General features: G+C 38.9%; 1 protein-coding gene across 2 annotated transcripts in view; it reads right to left on the bottom strand.

Moving 5' to 3' along the window:
* The window catches only part of SRGAP1 (SLIT-ROBO Rho GTPase activating protein 1), a 309,052-nt gene that overhangs the window by 106,644 nt on the left and 180,923 nt on the right, over positions 1 to 21,485 (bottom strand). For both annotated transcript variants that reach the window (XM_004465049.5, XM_004465050.5), the window contains exon 4: positions 17,690 to 17,752. In XM_004465049.5, coding sequence (XP_004465106.1) covers positions 17,690 to 17,752 — 63 coding nt within the window. The remainder of the gene's footprint in view (positions 1 to 17,689; positions 17,753 to 21,485) is intronic.

Here is a 21,485-nt window from a genome sequence, read left to right as displayed (position 1 = left end):
TGAGCTGGTGTGACAGGCTGGTATGGTGAGCTGACGCAACAAGATGATGGAACAAGAGAAAACATAATGAGAGACACAACAAAGCAGGGAGTGGAGGTGGCTCAAGTGATTAGGTGCCTCTCTCCCACATGGGAGGTCCTGGGTTTGGTTCCTGGTGCCTCCTAAAAAGAAGAGCAGCACACAACAAACAGACACAGCAAATGTAAACAAGGAGGAGAAGAAATAAATAAAATAAATCTTCAAAAAAACCCAAAAAACTCCATGGAATTGTACAAACAGTGAACCCTAATGTAAACTATGGACTACAGTTAATAGTATAATTGTAATACTGCTTCATCAATTCTAACAAAATTACCACACTAATGCAAATTGTTGATAATAGGGAAAACTGGAGGTATGAAGGGGGTATATGGGAACTGTATTTTCTGCCTGATTTTTCTGTAAACCTACAACTTCTCTAATTTAAAAATGAATGATTGATGAAGAGAGAGAAGGATGGATATGTGATTTACTATAGTAAAATACAGTGAGTATACAGCTCTTCACTGTACAATTTTTTCAACTTTATTGCCTGTCTTGAAATTTGTGTAGTACAATATTGAAAAAAAAAACTTTAATTGATGTTTTTAAAGGTGAAAATTCTACATATTAGGTCATACAACATTTTGGATACATATAATATATAAATTCCACCCACATTTTAATGAACATTTGGTCCCCAAATTGAATATAGTTATATGTAATTTTAAAACATATTAATAATCATATATTTTAATACATAAACAGGTTGCATCACTTGTTGAATAAGATAAATGTGAAATTTGTGTTTTATGAATGTTAACAGAGAATGATTTAAAACAAACCTTATCAAGAGTGAAAAAAAAAAAAGATAGCTACAGGGTCTGTTGTCTGTTCTCATTTTCTTTGACCTTGTTCTTAAATTTGACTCAACTCCTACCACCATGGAATTCAACACCCTTGCAGACCCATCCCAACTTAGCTTCCATGAAACACTAGTGCACTTACTCTGAGTCAGTCACATTGCTCCCTCCTCAGAATATGCATGATTTTGCCTTTGTGGCCTTTTCTCAAGCCAGTCCTCCTGTTAGCATTTGACCCATCCTAAATGGCATGCTCAAATCTCACCTGCATCATCAAGTGATCCCTGGCTCCCCAGCCAGAGTGATCTTGTCCGACAGCCATTTATAGCACTTGTTTACAGACTCTCTGACATGAATTTTAGATATTTGTGTACTATCTTGTATTTTCACTTACAGCACCAACAGTGTCTAAAGCACCTTCAGATCCTCAATACTACCTTTACAGTAGGAGTGAATCAGGTATTGGGTGATAAACAAAGGATAGGAACCCATTTTATAGTCAGCTTGTTCATTCATAGGACAAATATTTATTAAACACGTACTATTTGTCTGGCATAGTTCTTTTCCACCCTCCCCTTGGCATACAGAATAGTACCTCCAATAAATAGCTGGGATTCCCTAATAGATTGACAAATTACTCTAAGTCATTTGTGAAATACAGTTATTATTGGAATTCATGGCCCTGTAGAAAAGAAAAAAATAAAGTGGTGGTAGTGGTACAATGAAAAGCAGCCTGCATCTTCACTAAATCCACCAATCACTAAAAACTGTTCTGAGAAACTATCTTCTTCAGGTTTCCTTAATTGTCAACAACTTAAGATAAAGATCTATTTTCTTCAGTCAAGAGATAAAGGGGCTGTAATGGTAACTGAGTTTCTACAAGTTCCAGGCTAATGAAACCACGGGGAAGCACCACAGCCTTGGGAACTCATTCCCAGGAAGGTCTCAGGTTCCTGGGGAGAGCAGCGCCAGGTGAGCAGTGGGGGAAAGCAGGCACCGGCCATCCTGATCCTTCTTACTCTTCAGTAGAGTGAGTCAACACAGCCTCTGGAGTCAAGCAGATCTGCATTTCAGTTCCAGGGCCAGCATTTCCTAGCTGGGCAAGTTTTTTAACTTCTTTGAGCCCCAGTTCCTCTGAGGTAAATAAGATAGGAGTTAAATGATAGAATGTATGTAAAGCGTATAACAGGATGGGTAGTTCTTATTCTTGACAGTTTCTAAGGCATGATGTAGAAGTGAAGACTAAGGCATGATGTAGAAGTGAAGAAGTGGGGCTAAACTACCAGTCTTTGAATCCAGGCTCTAAGCAGAGAGGTGCAGCCCACTGTCTCCCAAAGGCAAAGCAGCTGGGAGAACCAAGGCACAACAAAAGCAGACCTTAGGCCTCTCCTGCTTTGTCCTGTTGAGACCCTGGCCAACCAAAATCTCTTTAAAACTAATATAATATACCAGTGAAGAATGCTTAAGAGTTGGCTGCAAAGAAATCTACAAGTTGACATAGCACAGTACCTGAATTCACACTTTTAGAAGGCTTCTAGCCTATCTGCAATCTACATCCCTTAACCAGCCCCCCTTTTCAACATACGGCAACAGTTACTATACAATTAGGAGGGCATTCACCAAGGTTTAAGGGACAATGTATACTGATCTGAATTTATTCATTCACCAGTTACTGGACATCCATTCATATGCCAGGCACTGTGCTCAGCTCTGAGAGCAGAGATGACACAGAACAAGCCCATGCTCCCACTCCTACTGTAAAGCGGACAGGGATGGGCACATGCACAGGTGGAGAGTGGGAAGCGGTGGACTTCAGGGTAGGCTGAATGTGAGTCAGGTCAGGTGGAGAAGACTTCGGAGGCTCACTGTGAATCAGCTTATATTTAAGTCTGGGAGCTCACTTAAGGGAAAAGAGGTGGGGAATATATTTTATTTATGTAAAGAGTGTAAAGGCAGGAGAAGCAACTCTCCTCAGCCAATACCTACAATGGATCTGTCTTTCAGTTCCCACCCCTCCCTCACCCCTGGATCCCCTGCTCACGGCCAATGAGTGACACTTAATGGCATTTTTTGTTCTCATTCACATCATTAGAACTGAAAAAGTTGCTGATTCCTCAGGTAATGAGTGGTCATTGCCACAACGATGAACTTTCACAAACCTGTTTCCTTCCCACCCCCAGTCCTTGTATGACTCTTCATAAGTGAATGAAGAGTTCATAAAACTTAACTCGATCTGCAAAGGAACATTTGCAGGAGAACTTGCTTTGAGATATAGTGAGTATATTGGAAGAGCACAGACTCATTAGATAAACCGCCTGGGTTCAAATCCTGCCTCTGCACTTACTAGCTGTTTGCTCTTGGGCAAGTAACTTTACCTTTCAGTGCCTTAATTTCCTCACTGTAAAAACAAAATAATTACTCACTACTTCAGGTAGTTGGAGGATTAAATGCATCAACACAAGCAGAGAGCACCAAAGAAGGAGACTGTCATATAACAAGCACATAGCAAATTTCAGCTACTTATGCTTGGAAAAAATTACCACAAAAATAATTCATTTTAGGGAAACGGACTTTGGCCCAGTGGTTAGGGCGTCCGTCTACCATATGGGAGGTCCGCGGTTCAAACCCCGGGCCTCCTTGACCCGTGTGGAGCTGGCCATGAGCAGTGCTGATGCACGCAAGGAGTGCCGTGCCACGCAAGGGTGTCCCCCGCGTGGGGGAGCCCCCACGCGCAAGGAGTGCGCCCGTGAGGAAAGCCGCCCAGCGTGAAAAGAAAGTGCGGACAAAGAAACAAAAGCAGACAAAGAAACAAGACGCAACAAATAGACACCAAGAACAGACAACCAGGGGAGGGGGGGAAATTAAATAAATAAATAAATCTTTAAAAAAAAAAAAATTCATTTTAATAATAGGTAATGATTTCTCCATGATTGGAAAGATTGTCATTTCAACACTGGTAAAGGAGACAGAAATCACGACAGTTCCATTTATGTACATATCAAGAATTTTAGCAAAGTGCTTTAGAATAGGCAAACAGACCAAGATGAACAATTAAATAGCATGATACATCTTTATAGCTAGTTTATCAAAGAAAACCTGAGGTACATTATGGCTCCAATGAAATGAAACCAGCATAGCAGCCTGAAATTATCATCAAATTCTATTTGTAATCTAAACAAGCGCTTTGAACACACGGTGCTGTCTGGGACTCTGGACCCTGCTGACTACAGACTGCCAACCAGCCAAGCGACAGGGCAGCTGAGACACAGAAAATAGATAAAACAAAGCAAAAAGCAGAAAACACACATGCAAAGGGAGGAAATAGGGCTCATAAAAGTCACAAAATATAATTACACTCTCTTCAGTGCAGTGCGGCATGGCTGTGGGACAAAGCTTGATGGAACTCTGCTGACCCATGGCTTTCTCACCTAGACAGGCCTTTTCAGCTCTAAAACTCTGAGTCCATGATTCCAGAGAGTAATTTCACAACTAAATATTGTAAGAATTTATTATTTGGGGAAACACAAAATATTCTTCCTGCTGATGATAGGGGTTGATTTTTTCAGTGTTGGGGCAGATTACAGATACATTTTAACCAGAAGAAACAAACCAGTATAACAACAAATCACACTAATTATCTCCTGCTTCTGTTGATTTGAGATAGCAAGTAGTACACCATGCTATGCCACGGATATAAAATTCTTCCTAGAAATCTCCATGGGCTTTGAGGCCATAACTCATCTGCTTTACTGCAAAAAAAAAAAAAAAAATCCAGAAATGAACAATGCCCCCATAGTCTGCCTAGCACATGGTTATATTGATGAACTTTATACAGGGATATTTATCACAATAGTGACTTTAATTAGTTCCCAAACTGATCGCCGATCAATCATCAAGTGCTCATTAAGGAGGAAAACCCAGGAACTATTTGGTAGGTGCAGGAATGACACACTTAAAGATATGTTACATGCTTTATTTTTGACTGTTACATTTAAGTTAAAGCAAGGGGCTAGTCATCTTGTTGAACATGCTAAATTTAAAGATAATTTTTAGTGGTAATATAAATAGCAATTACTTTCATAAGATTTTGCTACATTTACAAAAATACTTAATGAAAAATATATAATCTATCCTAAATAGGATAAATTGTTTTATGCCTTTTTAAAAATTTGTAACAAGAGTAAACTGTATTTATTAATCTTTTTTTTTTTTTAAAGATTTTATTTTTATTTATTTAATTCCCCTCCCCTCCCCCGGTTGTCTGTTTTCTGTGTCTTTTTGCTGCGTCTTGTTTCTTTGTCCGCTTCTGTTGTCGTCAGCGGCACAGGAAGTGTGGGCGGCGCCATTCCTCGGCAGGCTGCTCCCTCCTTCGCGCTGGGCGGCTCTCCTTATGGGTGCACTCCTTGCGCGTGGGGCTCCCCTACGCGGGGGGACACCCCTGCATGGCAGGGCACTCCTTGCACGCATCAGCACTGCGCATGGGCAAGCTCCACACAGGTCAAGGAGGCCCGGGGCTTGAACCGCGGACCTCCCATGTGGTAGACGGATGCCCTGACCACTGGGCCAAAGTCCGTTTCCCTGTATTTATTAATCTTAATCTGTGCTAGCTCAGATTTCCAGCAGTTATTTGAGGAAGTTTCTAAATTAAGCTTTGAGTCACAGAGAGGGCGGCTTTATTTATATCTAATTAACTTTGATGAACATTCATATTCAGCAAAAATTTCTTGAGCCCCCTACTACATATCATACTTATGCTAGACTTTGTTCTATTTGGCTTTGTTAAGTATTGCTACATACACAATTATGATTTTATTTTTTATTGATTTCTGCTAGCTTTGTTAGTTCAGAGAGTAATTTTTTCATAAGAGTTATTAATAGTTTGATAAAGTACCAAAATATCTACCCAGTTCAGAATTATCAGAGATTTCTAACATGGAACAGATGTCATTTTACTTAAGAAGCCCTCATTTTGCAAAAAATACTTCCCTTTCTTGCCTTTCAAATACTTCCCTTGTAGTGGGATAAAGAGAGTGTTGTAAGAGCAGGGAGTTTCAAGAAAGCCCCGCTTCATGCTCCCTTTACTTTTTTGTCAATGATTTACTAATACTCAGGCAATATCAAAGCACCTGGAGTTCTCTGCACAAGCAAGGTAATTCTATGCATCTGTGCTTTCCCTCACATACTCTCCTTTTTTGGAATGCCCTTTCATCCTTCCTTTATCACTGCATGTCAGCTTTTCCAGGAGGCCCCCAGAGTGGCTCCAAGTTTGCACAGACCTTCAGAGCCTTTGGAGACCTCTATCCTAGCAAGGGAACACGGTATATAGGAATAGCTCCTTGATGAAAGGACAGTGTCTTAGTCTTTACATCTTCTTTCCAGAACCTAATATTTGTTGCAAGACCTCCTCTCTAACCATTCAATTTGTATAATTTGGATGCAATAGAGATAGATGATCCTATAACAATTTTAGAATGGAGGCGACACTATTCCTAGTGCTTTGCATTTAACTGAGAGACAGCAAGCAAATGTTGAGAGTTGGGACAAATGCTGAATAATTGCCCTCTATAAATCTTGGAACCTTACAAGTCACAACGCTCTCTCCATGTATTTGCTGGGCAGCCAACCTCCAAAGAAGAAGGTACTATTAAAAGATGATTCATCCCATTTCTGAGCTCTTCTCTTAGTAAAATGAGGAATCAGACTGCCTGGGTTCAAATCCTGTTTTTGCCTTTCCCCATTTAGGCAAATAGGATTAAGAATAGTACCTATAAGGTTGTCATGGAGATAAAATGAATTAAAACATGTAAAGTACTTGGAGTACTAATTGGCATACAGTAGATGCTTAATAAATGCTATAGAAATTAATAAAATATCCCAACCTTTTGTTATGTTTTTAAAGGCCATAGTAGCTCTAGCCCAGACAATGTTAATTTGTTTATTCTCACAGACATGAGAGGTTGGGGAACACAAGATGGTTTTTGTTTTACAGATAAAAACTGAGCTGCAAAGAGACTTGATCCTTGCAGAACAAGTCAACAGAGAAAGTCAGTGATAGAAACAGTCATGCAGAAAGTCTTAGTTTCAAAACTGGTTTTCATAGAAAATCTTCAAAGGCCACAAGGTACATATGTAATCTATGGGAAAAAAAAATACCCAAGAGTTTGCACTCAGAGGACGTATTAACGTGGGTCACACTGAATACCATGGCAGCAGAAGCTAAGCAATAATGTTTGGTGGCAAAGGAAAAGTACCAAGTTGTTGACAATGTTGAGGGAAAAGCACATGCATAATGAAAGTAAACCAAATTTACTAGAATTTTGAAGGTCCTGCAAATTTAAATACATAATTCTTTTCAGGGAAGTGAATTCAAAATTACAGGTATCTATTAGACTTCTAAGTTATAAAGTTTAGTTTATGAAATATTTAAACTAAGGACACAAGACACTGGGATCATAAATGTTCTGCAACCCTTAGAATTGCAGCTTCAACTAAAATGGAAAGGCTGGTGTGGAATCCTTTTCTTTCAATGAAAAATGGTTTGGAATTTGACACATATACTCTATGCCTCAAATCCAATAGTTCTTACTCCATTCCTTTAGAAACCAAACTAAACCAAAAAAAAAAAAAAAAAAAAAGGCAGAAAACTTTGTTAACCTGTTCAGGAAAGCTTTTGTTTTCCAAGCGCTTTAGGCAAGGTGGGTAACCATTTTCTGCTGTTGATGTTCTTTACAATTACATTTTAGTAACTCTGGAAATCTTTCAGTTCCTGATTTTTCCTTTCTCCCTAGATATGGCTGCAAGGTAAATTCTCTGAATCTGCCTTGTGGTTTTTCTAAGTCTACACTTTCACTGTCTTTTTTTGCCTTGAAAGCCTCCTCTCCCCCTCATCTCTACTCATCATTCCCTTCCCTCACCTTTTATCTTCACTAAACCCTGACGATCCTTCCCAATCCTTTCTCTCTTGCTAGTCATAAAATGGAAGTTATGTGCATGTGGGTTATGAGCATAGACTGCCTGATCTGAGACTTCCTACCTGTGTGACCTTGAGTAGATACTTAACCTCTCTGTGCCTCACATACCTCATGGGGATAGTGGGAGAAATAGTATAAGGTGCTTAGAACAGTGCCTAGCATGAAGAGTAACTGGTACTACATCTTTGCTCTAGCACATCTACTAGACTGAAAGCCTCTGGGTACCTGGGGGCGCACCTGAAGCTCCTAGGATAGCACTAAACCACTCATAGGAACCTACTGATTAACATGAATTAAATGAAAACCTGGGTTTCTGTTCCAATCTGGCTCTATGAATTAGTTCTGGGACTTTGACTAGTCACTTAATCTGTCTGGTGCTCAATGATATTCCCCCCAAATAAGGAAATTACCTGGATCATTTTAAAGGCCCATTCAGTGGTAAGATTCTATCAATCTTTGATAAGATTATATTCAGAACTGAGTTAAGCTGTGTTGAATTGGATCACTTGATATCCTGAATTAGATCTTGATTTCCCTTACATGAATTTTACATTTCTCCTGGTCAATATTTCTAATCTGTTTTTGAGATAATAAATCCAAGTAAAATGCCCATAATTCATTTTATGTTTTGGCAAGTGTCATATACGTATTAGGGTTTGATGAATAACAGTAAACAAAGCTAAGAACTTTAATTTACCAATAAAAACAAAGCATTCTAATTAAGATGAAGATTTCATTCATTTAAAATCATAATACTCTATTTCTGAATGCAAAAGTTTGGATAAAATACTTTATCAAGAAGAATTCTTGATATGAAATGTTCTCTGGAGATTTTTTGTTTTTACTAAACCATACTTTCTAACATTTCATTTCATTTGTAAGAAAAAACTTTATTACCATTATTGTTATTATTATTTAGCTCATATAGCTCATTTCATTAAGAGGCAGTCTTCTCTATGGCTCATAAGCACCAGTCACAACTAATTCTCAAATCTCAGCTAGAAAATGAAAACTCCAAACAGAAGCTAGGGAGCAGTTGGCATTAATTAGCAGAATGTCCTAAAAGGCATCTACATATAAAGTTCTCATCAAACTGTTGTCCTCAGAGATCCTTGCAATGAAAATTTTATTACTCTCAATCATTTTGGCAAGAAAATAAAGCCAGGTTAAATTAGCTAACCAAGTCTCCAAAGTCATTCTGTCTCAAAGCCAAGATTAGAATTCAGAAGTTTTTGGAGGGAGTTATATTATCCCAACACCTTGTTTCTTTTAAAAAGTTTTCCAGGTGACAAAATGGACAGTGTGGTATGCCAAAGAGACATTCAATTTGGGAGCATTAAATTTTCTTTTTAGTATAATTTTTTTTTATTAGAGACGTTGTAGGTTTACAGAAAAATCATGCAGAAAATACAGTGCCCATATACCTTCCTTCTCCATTATTAAACCTTGCCTTTGTGTGCTACCTTTGTTAGAAATGGTAAAAGAATATCATAATTGTACTATTAACTATATTCTATGGTTAATACTAGGGTTCACTGTGTTGTACAGCCCTGTGTTTTGTTTTTTTAAGTTTTTATTCTATTAACATATATATCATGAAGAATGTGGTATTCTGAAGAGATATTCAATTTAGTAGCATTTTACATGTCCTTATACACCATATTTCTCTTTGTTCAATGTTTTGTTCTGAAACCCAGGTCTCTTTGTAGTCCATCTCAAAGGAATGAATTTTCATTTTCACTACAGGAATATATTTCAAATACCTAAAATGCCCTTAAGCTAACATAAATACAATAAATAAATAAATAACCTCTTTGAGGTTCAGAGAAAAATCTTGCGATATGAAGTGGCAAGTATCTTGGGTTCTTTTGGAATGACTTTTCCACCTTGCCTTGGGCATGTTTCTCCTTTACAGAAGAATGCATTAACTCCTGGTTTGTGGGAGGCTTACAAAGCACAGCCAAGAAAGCTTTCCTCAGCAGTCCTATTAGGCTCAGTTTTCAAGGAAGGGCTTAAAATAATAGTGTCTTTCTTCCCTTCCCCTCTAAAAAATAATTAGCTCTTTTTATTTCAACATTTTAAAGACCTATGTAGGGGTCAGGGTGCATAACTGTGGACACTGCACAACACTGTTTTCCATATAACTCCTGTACAATGTGCTCCCCAGCTTCTTGGATTGTACCAGGGACTGCTTTCATCCTCCATTTACATTTGTTAGGCAAATCGGAGTTAGGCAAATTGGAGTTAGAGCTCAGAAGGAAGTAAGCCAAGGTGAATGGGAGCAAGTCATGGATGCTTAGCAGTAATCACCCTGTGTAGGAATACACAGCTAAACAGGTGGTGTTGACACATATAACACTAAAGCTTAATGAAAGATTATTATGTGCTAAAGAGGAACCTGGAATGAATGTGTCCTAATAGTAAAGCTGAATTGCGTTTGCCCATTTTGTAGCCCATACCAACCTTCTACAAAGCTCCAGCAAGTTTTGGCAAGTGTCAGAGTATGTGATGTCGAGTTTTATCTTTGGGCTTTATCTATTCTTTAGAAGCAGGTTCCACCCCTTAATACCCACTACCTCCTCCGCATACCCTTCCCTAAAGCAGCTGTCCAGTAGAGAAAGGATGGGCTTTGGGAACAAAACTGGGTTTAGATTTTACATCATTTGTCATCTGTATGCCCTTGAACTAATTATTCTAAGCCCCTCTTCCCCACTTAGAGCACTGGGATTAGTAATACCTACCTCATAGGGTTTCTGCGAGAAATGAATGGGATAATGTATGTGTAAGTGTCTAGCACAGTGTGTGCCTCACAGTCAGGGTTCGCTAAATCTTCATTTTCTCAGTTCTCTTCCTCTTGATTTAATGGAATGTGAGAATTGATTACTTCTTGACTCTGGCCCACCAAGCCGGACACTAATGTATAGAGAGTGTGATAATCAATTATACATAATTAACAATCAATTACATGTGGATTTATCATGAGGTCTGTGCTTACCTCTATTAGAATGAACTTATTGAGGACAGAGTCTCCTTGCTTGGTCAAATGCTGAGCATAATGCTGTAAGGCCCAGGCACAGTCAAGAAATATTAATAGAGGACAAATAATTGTTTTTCTACTGAAATACAGCATAAACCTTTCAGATTTTGATAACAGGGGATAGGTTTAATGCCTTCAACCACTGGTTCATGGTCAGCTCTTTGTCAGACTGATGAAGACACATTTTGCATTGAAAACTCCGATTACCTTCTAGATCACCATTTCTCTTCTTCTTCGTTCTTTTTTTTTTTCTTTTTACTTTTCCATTTCCCCAATCACACAGTCCTGTTTGCATTCACTATTTTGATTTGGTTTTCTTAGGGGAAGCTACCTTTCTTTTTTTTTTGATACAAAAGTGATACAAATCCATTATGGGGAAAATATGTTTATGTTTACACATATATGTAAAAACTTTATCATTTATCTATCTATAAATAGATACACACACACATTTACTCTGTGAAGCAGATAAGGAGCTGTTATCATCCCCACTCCAGTGACGATGAAGAGGATGATGACGATGATGATGACACTAGCATTAAGCATTAATTATGTACCTGGCACTGTTTGAAATACTTTGTATTAATTCAGCTTTATTTTTCCTCTTAGAACTTATGCCTGCTATATTTTACATTTATTTGTTTATAGTCTGTCACTTGCTTACGAATGCCTTGAGGAGATACTTGGTTGACTTTTATTCAGTGCTACAGCCTCAGTACATTTAACAGTGCCTGCCACACTGTAGACTTGCAAAAATATTTGTTGCATGAATGTATTAATCTTCTGTTCCCACCCAGCTCCTTGAGGGCATGGGTCAGGCTGGCCACAAGACCAAAAAATGTACCTGGCGCTGAATCAGACGTGAGCTTTGTTGGGATTTATGGACAAGAGAGGGTCTCTGGTGGTGGGATGGGAGTTGCAGTAAATGAAAGCAGTGTTCCACAAAGAGGTGGGAAAATGAGGGGCATTATAAAGGGTCTCAGAACAAAGACATTTCATAACAGAGTTTCTGCTAGGGTCACATGAAGTACACAAATGGGGTCTGGTGATGTTATGTAGGAAGGAAGTGTACAGCCTGGAGAAAATTACAGTCTCCCTTACCTTCTGTACGTTCTTTTCCCTCTGGGGAGGGTTGTTAACCTTTAACTTATGTCCCGCTCAGGCAGGCGGCTCCATGCTGCGGGCTTTGTTTTCTTTAAGGAGGGGAAGCCCTGGTTCTGGGCTCCCACACCTTCATTACAACTTTAAGGGCTAGGACTTGTTATATTTCCATTTTACAGATGAGGAAACTGTGGCCCAGATTCTCACAGACAATCAAAAAGGCTGTGACTTGAGCACCGACCCCTCCCCACTATGCTCTGATGCCTTGCCAGACGCCTAGAGAGGTTATGTGAGTTCCCACTGTCCCACAGCTGCAATTGATGGAGCTGGGATTCAAATACAAGCTTTTGACTGCCAGCCCAATCATTTTTGTTTCATTATAGCACAGCACTCTCCTTCATTTCTTAACCTTTTCCCCAAACCTGCTATTTCTATCCTTTAAATTTCTTTCAAATCTTAAACTCAGAAATAAGTTAATTAGCAGATTAGGCTCAGAAAGAGAGTCTGAAGATATTGGTCTCATCTGTTGGATCATTTCAATTAGTACATCAAAGGAGTGCAGCTTGCCACTTAGCCACAGTTTTCACCTATGCTTCTGTTAAAACAACATTAATGCCAGTAATTCTAAAAAATACAAATGAGCAGGTGATAAATGGTTTAAATTCTTTGTATTTTGGGGGAACTGGCTCTCCCAAACTACGTCAATCAAAATAGATAAAATGACAGTAAAGGGCACAGACACTGGAGTCAGACCTGGACTTGAGAATTCATTCTACCACTTACTGTGCAACTTGGGGCAAGCCCCTTAGCTCCTATGACCCTTAGTTTTCTCATCTGTAAAATGAGGATAATGATAGTAACTACCTGATAGTGATGCTGTGAGGATCACATGAGCTAATGCAAGTCATGTGCTAGCACATAATAGTAGGTATTCAATGAATGTCAGCAACTCTGGCAGGCATGGATAGTTAGCTACAAATATTGCCCCTTCTCTCTCAAATTAACAGAACCCCCAACTTTTAACTGGTTGGCAATGAGCAGGCTCACTAAAAAGATTATAATTTCCAGTCCTCCTTGTACCCTGGCAAGATCATGTTTTAGTTCTGGCCAGTGAGATACATGTGGAAGTGTTATGTGGAACTTTCATTTCATCTCCTTAAGAGAAAGGGCCTTAGCCTTATTCCCTTTCTCCATTCTGCTGCCAGGAATGCAGATGTAATGGCAGGAGCCCTAGCAACTATATTTATTTATGAGGACAAAGGCTATGATTAGGCTTTTCTGAGTAATGGAGTAGGAGGACCTTGATTCTTGGATGGCTTTATATATCCTCCATACCAGTCCTGGGCTGCATACCTCTGGACTTTGATGTGAGAGGGAAAGTAAATTTCTATTTTGTTAGACATTATTTTGGGCACCTCTGTTACTTAAGGTCAAAATGAATCCTAACTTATTTGGCTGACCCTTATGGTAGTCTAAGAATGCAAATAGAGGCTTGAAACTGTTTTGTGGCCCTATTTTTGCAAATAAAGTTCAGTTGGAGGCACTCCTGCCTCCAAATAAAGTTCAGTTGGAGGTACTTTTCCTCCTGGAAAAGGAGGCACATGCCTTCAAAGCCTTTCTCCCCTTTCAGAAGTCACTCTCTTCTGGTCAGATGCACAGGGGATCTGATAAAACTCAACTATAAGGTATGAATATCCATAAGACATCTCTTTCTACTCCCCTTCTTGGGCATTTGTATTTTTTTTTTTTATTGACTTTGTAATAATATTACATTAAAAATATATATGTGAGGTCCCATTCAGCCCCACCCTCCACCCCCCTCTCCCCCCCCCCCAACAACACTCGTTCCCATCATCATGACACATCCATTGGATTTGGTAAGTACATCTTTGGGTACCTCTGCACCTCATAGTCAATGGTCCACATCATGGCCCATACTCTCCTCCATTCCATCCAGTGGGCCCTGTGAGGATTTACAATGTCCGGTGATTACCTCTGAAGCACCATCCAGGGCAGCTCCATGTCCCAAAGACGCCTCCACCTCTCATCTCTTCCTGCCTTTCCCCATACCCATCGTCTACCATGTCCACTTTTCCCAATCCAATGCCACCTCTTCTATGTGGACATTGGATTGGTTGTGTCCATTGCACCTCTATGTCAAGAGGAGGCTCAGATTCCACATGGATGCTGGATGCAATCCTCCCATTTTCAGTTGTAATCACTCTAGGCTCCATGGTGTGGTGGTTGTCCTTCTTCAACTCCATCTTAGCTGAGTGTGGTAAGTCCAATAGATCAGATTGTAGGTGCTTGAGTCTGTTGAGGCTCAGGACCTGGCTATCACATTGTCAGTCCAGAGATTCAAATCCCCTAAATATATCTTAAACCCCAACATTAACTGCACCTCCAGCACATTAGCATGAAAGTCTTATGAAGGGAGATCCCATCTGAGTCCAGATTCATCACACATAAACACCAGTTCCACAGAGGGGCCATCTGCCCTGGTAGTTGACCCCATCGGCCATGACCATAACTCCCATGGGTCTCTTTAGCCCTCAAAGGAACCAATATCTGGGGGTTGTATCTGCTTTATCTGTCTCTCTGACTCTGCTAGTTGTGCATGAGGGCAATCCTTCTGCCAGCCTCCAGACTCTTTTTTAGAAACTCGTAGCCATATAAACTCATTTCTCCTTTCCATTTCCCCCTTACTTTAGGTCAAACAGCATTTTAAAGTCATGGTATTTTATGTAGACATGGATATTCTGCCGATCCGCATTGAACCTTCCGTATAAGGTCATTTTCCAGTTGCATCATCAGTTGGTAGTTGATAGTGGTCCCTCGTTGCCAGGGAGGCTCATCCCCGGGTGTCAGGGCATTTGTATTTTATTTGAGACAAGATCCTTTGAAAGAATGCCTAGAATACTAAACAGGTCTGTGGGCTAAACACTTTTGGATAAAGAAGTCCACACATAAGGCTGCCCACCTACCCTTATGGCAGACTCTAATATAATATAAAAAACTCCACTGGTATAAAGAAGTTAATATACTTCTCAAAATGTTCACCTTTAACTCTCAAGGAATATCAAATGCTGAGAGCAAGGGAAGGCTGAATATTTGTCTAAAATGGCACTTAAATATCATCCTTAGTTCCATGAAGCTACATATTTTCTATCTGCTACTTCAGATATCATTATTACATTATCAGTTGCACAAAATTTTATGTATGGTTTCACTCAAGAGGTTATTGGTTTATGACCAAAATATCAGATGAATAAGGAACCCAAACCACAGTTGCTCATCCCCTGGGTCACTGTTCAAATACTCATCTTTTCTCTCTTTAATAATATAAATGGAATATGTATAATGGGGAGATTTCACCTGAATAAGACAAATAATTTGTATATCTGAATTAAAAGTGTAAGGAAGGCCAAACGTCATCTCCAATACCAAGGTCTTTCTCCAAGGATTATGACTTCTGGCCTGGGCTGAGCATGCTCTTTAGTTAAGTAAACATTTTTTCCAAAAGTGTAAAATGATCTACAGCTTACCCAATTCAAATCTCATTACCTGTCTCTATTATTCCTTAATTCCTCAAATGAGTTCAAGAGGTTAAATGACTCTGACAGGGTCACTTAACCTCTAGTGACCTTGTCTAGAATCTGGCTCCTTCAGGCTTTGAAACTAATATTAATAAGGGTCTTGGTGAGGGGTCAGTTTACGTGGCTTAGCTTTAAAAAGTGTGCTAAATGTCCAAGCCCAATTGATAGGCTGAATCTAGGAGAAATTCCACTATACACATCCCTCATGAGATAAAGTTTTCACAATATTCTATTGCCTTTTCATTAAAAAAAAGTATATATTTATTTTATTTATTTATCCTCCCCCCACCCCCCCTTTTGTGCTCACTGTTTGCTCTCTGCATCCATTTGCGGTGGGCTTGTATTCTCTTTAGGAGGCACTGGGAATTGAACCTGGGACCACCCCATGTGGGAGAGAGGTGCTCAATCGCTTTAGCCACCTCAGTTCCCTGCTTTGTTGTATTTCTTATTGTCTTTCCTCTTTGTGTATCTTTGTTGCATCAGCTTGCCACACCTATCTGTCATGCCAGCTCATTGTCTTGCTCGTCTTTTACAGGAGGCACTGGGACCTCCCATGTGGTAGGTGGGAGCTCAATCACTTGAGCCACATCCACTTCCCTATTACCTTTTCTTGTATTGAATGAGTGAGTTTATTCTCTGCTTCAGTTGCTTTGACTAGTACTACTAGTTTCAGATCATAATCAACAGGCTCTTGTCTATGAAGCCATGACAATCAGCAGACTTATTTTTTTAAGTACTAAGGCTGATTTATATTTCTAGGTAAAATAATGTTCAAGCAAAGGAAGCCATAAGAGAAGTGCCATGAAGTCCTTATCTTAAAATAGTTCAACGAAAAATGACATAGAATTTCTTCTCATTCTTTGGTCATTTCAGAGGCACGATGCTCATTTAATTTTTAAAATTCCAAATGTAGGGTTTCTAAAAATGTTTCTAATACCTTAGGTTATTAGAAATTAACAAATAATACAAAGCATGGGTCAGCAATTGGTCTTGATCATCTAAAACAACTTTATTAGACATTTGGTTTGTGGGTGCTACCCTATCAAATTTGGCTGTTGCATGTTGAACCTATGTCAAGGAAACATTTATGAAGGAAGAAGAAACACACAGAAACTGTCAATTCCATTCATAAGTACAGGTATAGCAAATGTGCCATACAAAAAACAGATTTATCACACACATACAAAATAAGAAATTCATTGTATAAAGGTATCATTTATTTTATGTAAGTTTAATATTATAGGTTCCTTTAATTAGCAAGTACCAAATGGAGCATTAAAAAACTGTATTTTATATTCACAGCTTTTAAGGAACAAATGAAGTTGTAAAAAAAAGAAACATTTTAATAATAATTTTCAGATTTGACTGAAAAGAAAAGTTCCAAATAATCTTTTGTAATAAGTTGGGGACAAATTAATACTGCTCAATTCTCATTATATTATTTTCTTTTAAAATAAAAACTCCTCAAACTTCCCCAAAAGGAATTTGTATTTAATGATATGAATATTAAGTGTAAAAAAAAATTTACCAGAGCATATGGCTAATTCCAACTCTGAAAAGCTTATTGGTTTTAGGTTTTTTTTTTAATAAAGTAGTTTTCTGTAGTTAATTTTTTATGACTATATGCAGTACCCTAAATAAAATTCAAGTCCAGAAACACAAATAATTGTAATTTTAATATATTAAGTCATTAATAAGACAATTGAACTGAAACGGGAAAAATGAAGGAATTAAAGTACCACAGTATAAAGCTCAAGTTCCAGAAGTGGCTAATCTAAAAATGGCAACAATTTAAAGCACAATATTCTGGAATTTAATAAATGTACAGGTAACCAGTGAAGCACATGTCTTTTTGGGACACCTATATTCTCATTTCTTAAAGTGTGCTAACTGCATATATATTTTCATATATATATAAGGATCCCCAAATTGGGAAGGGATAGCAAAGAAATATCAGAGTGTGCATGTATCCACTTAGTTTCATTTCAACCAGACAAACATCCGTCAATGCTCTGACTTGGAATGAGTGCTAAAATGAGCAGTGTTTCTATAAACCAGAATTCTGAACCAAGAATTCTTGCAAAACAAGAATTATGTGCTTACCGTATAAAGCTCATTAAGAACCTTCATTAAATCCTCATGAAGTTGGAATGCAATCTCTTTGCTCTGTAATTAAGAAGAAATTAAGAATATTTAAAAATGTAGCAAACTTATTTCTAAATTATTTACATCTTAAAAAGTCCATTAATTGAAAATAGAAGAAAATACGTGATGTGACAGAAGGCCAGCATGGCCCTGAGGTAATCGACATCATCATCCACATGGTCCTTTCTACATCCTAGGTGGTACCCACCAATGATCACCATAGGCTGAGCAGAAGCAAACAAGGGACAGCTGAGCTGGCTTCCCCACCGTCCAAATCAGACTTGATCAAGAAAAAGGAAGGAGGGAAAAGCATCATGCTTCTCACAAGTAGAGCTGTAGAATTAAAGTCATTAAAAGATGAACCAGATCATCCTGTCTTCCAGTATCTTCATGAAGAAATTTTGCTGTATGATTTCCCAAAAAGTTAAATTAGAACCCAAAAGGGAAATGAATTTCCCCTCTTCAAAATACTATTTGACTGATCACAATCTACACAAGCCTCTTCTGTCACTTCTACTGAACCTGTGGTTGGTGCTGGGGTTGATGTATACTCAGGAGACTTAAATCTCTGGACTGTCCATGTGCCATCTGGACCCTGAGCCTCAGCAAAGTTGCAACTCCTACTCTCTGGTTCGTTGGTCTTACCCAAGTCAGCAAACAGGGAGGTGAAGATGGCCAACCATCACACCAAAGAACTGAGAGTGCCTACAACTACAAGCAGGAGAATTGCATCCATCAAACAACCATGTGGGATCTAACTCTCCTATCGATATAGGAGTGGACATCACCATCCCAGGGTCCACAGGATGGAGAAATAAAATACGGATTAGAGTAGACTTACTGGTATTCTACTATAGAACTATTGTGACTAGTAATGGAAGAAATTGTAGCATTGATGTGGAGAAAGTGGCCATTGTAGTTGCGGAGGGCAGGGAAGAAGAGGTGTGATGTGGGGGCATTTTTGGGACTTGGAGTTGTCCTAAATGATATTGCAGGGACAGTTGTGGGACATTATATATTCTGCCATAAACCACTGAATGGACTGGGGGAGAGTGTAAACTACAATGTAAACTATTATCCATGTGGTACAGCAGTTCTCCAAAATGTATTCACCAAATGCAATCAATGTGCCACAGTGATGAAAGAGATTGTTGATGTGGGAGTAGTGGGGGGTGTGTGTGTGGGTGTGGAGTATATGGGAACCTCTTATATTTTTTAATGTAATATTATTTGTGATCTATGTATCTTCAAAAAAATAGAATTAAAAAAAAAAGAAACCACTTAGAAAGTAATGAGATGGTAAGTCCATTTAGGGTTCACATATCTTTGCCTCAATTTTTATTATTTCATGAAGGCACAAAAGCAAAGTTTCATTCTTCTACCCAGCGGGTAAATCACTGCTTTTAAAATACTCTTCCTAGGCTAATTCTGAGTGTTTGATAGAGGAGTATTTGAATATTTTTTTCAGCAAAAATTTGTAAGCTATTTTAAAGAAAATCATATTTCCAAACTGTTCGGAGTTCATTATGTCGTGAGCTAAAAGAGAATGAAATATTTGTAGCAGGGCTTAATCTACATTGAGAGAAAATAGCAACAGCTTCCACTGGTTCCTTTATGTGTATCTCCCACTGGATGGCCGTATTGACAGTAAGGGCCTCGTCTTAATCAGCTCAGCAATTCCAGTGTCCTGCACGGTGCTTGGACACAGGGCCAGGACTAGGGGGAGGCAAGTAAGGACCTGAAGGTACAGAGTTTAAGGAGGCGTTCACTCTCACCTGGTCCTGGCCCTGCTTGTGCACATGATGCTTCCAATAAACACTTGCTGAATCAACCCATAAACGAGCTGAAACATTGTTTGCATAGTGACTGGAGTAGTCAGCACATTTGGGCCTCTGCTGAGAGTACAGGAAGGAAAGTCCCACAGACCACACCTAAAAAAACACTGGGCCCAGATGCTGCAGAGTCTATCTGCAAACACAAGGCCTCAGGTTCAGGCCTCAAAAAAAAAGGCCAAATGTAATAAAATGAAGATTCATGGAAGATAATAATGTGGGCAGATGACATCACCAGAGTTCCTAATCTTGGAGGAGTTCAATTCGTTAGCAGCATTTGTCACTGGGTTTTCTTGGAGTGCTGAAGCGAATGCTGCTGTTTATCCGACAGCCTCTAAAACCCCTAAATGGGAGTTCAGGATTTTATGTTTTGTTGTGTGCTCCTGAAGCATGAAGATGAGTGTTAAGAATCACTCAAGAGAGAAGGCAAAGCCCCAAGTGAGCAAATGAAGCCAAATGAAACTCCTTTTATTTCCCCTAAGTCTTGGTTATTCTGAACGTATACATTACACTGCAATCTCCTATGACTTTAGTTTGGTGTTATTTTAATATCAGATTTCATTCAAGGATCTGGGCCACCAATTCAGCACTCTCTAATGGGATCAAAGGCCACAAAGTAACTCTGCTCAGCTGCCCATATTCCAGGTAGCAAGTCCAAAAAGAAACTATTTCTTGGCTAAGACTTTAGAACAACAACAATAAAAATCCCTTAGGTCCAATTAACTCCAACACAAGAATGTTTAGAGTCAAATTAAAGACTTAGCTTTGGGGTTACAAGGGCCTTCCAAGCCATCCTAGACCAAATATCTTAGAATAAGCAAGAAGATTTCTTTCCTTCTTTCACATTTTATAAGATTTCAGGTAATAAGAAGAAATCTGGCATCAGACTATTTACCTTCTGCCAAGCATACACTTAAATTTTTCTTTCACTTTTCCCCAGAGGTCTTGAAATAGATAAAGTTTGTCTGGGAGGCAGTATAGCATAATGTTTAAAAGTAAGGACCTTGGAGTTAGAATGAGGTTTGAGGTTTCAGAGACGTTGAATCTCTTTGTGCCTCAGTTTTCTGAACTATAGCTATCTCATAGGATTATTTTAAAGTTCAATGATATAATACTTTTCTAGCTCTTAGAATAGTACCTCACAAATAGTAAACATTCCATAAGTAATCTTATAATTATTTGATTCCTTTGCAGACACTGTCTGGTGATGGCAACTCCCTTGAATGGAAAGGTCACCTTGAATTTATCTTTCTTTTGCTCTCTTATAGCACCTATTACATTGATTTCCACATAGAAGGTGCCTGTTGATTTGATTTGGTGTCTCTCCCTACTGCCTTGGCCTTTAGTTTTCTCCAGGTGACCAAAGCCTGAGTTCTAAGGGCCCTCAAGTACTGTTTGTGTCTCAGCTCTTGGGCTATGTCCACACTCCCTTGCTGTGCACATTTACTAGACTTATCTTCATAAGCTCCATTTTCTTGGGGATCCTACTAGTGGTACAAGGTGAATTAACCAAACATCCATTAGAAATGAATAATCAAGCCAATACAATAAGATATGCACAAACCATGAAGAAAAGTCCTTAAGGAGCAGGGCTCACAGAGAGAATTTTGTGGAAGGTGGTGTAAGTTCCTTTTAGGGTGGTAGACCCTCGGCTATCCTCATTACACATTACAGAATTTCTGCCTATTTGCTCCCTTTAAGTAGAGGTCCACATCCTCCATAGTTTAGTAAATAACCTAGAAATTAACTGCTTTCTTCTCACCACTACTCTTTGGTCTGCAATGATTGTTAAAGAATTAGATGGTGTTCTGAGAGGCATGAGTTCATATGACGAGTGTGTGGAACATAAGTTTACACTCTCTTGTGTACATAGATACTTGGGCTAGACATAATATCAGGTCCCACGCCAAGTGCTGGGGACA

This window comes from Dasypus novemcinctus, chromosome 12 (genome assembly GCF_030445035.2).
Source record: "Dasypus novemcinctus isolate mDasNov1 chromosome 12, mDasNov1.1.hap2, whole genome shotgun sequence".
NCBI classification, from domain to species: Eukaryota; Metazoa; Chordata; class Mammalia; order Cingulata; family Dasypodidae; genus Dasypus; species Dasypus novemcinctus.
This window is presented reverse-complemented; position numbering and strand designations above follow the sequence as displayed.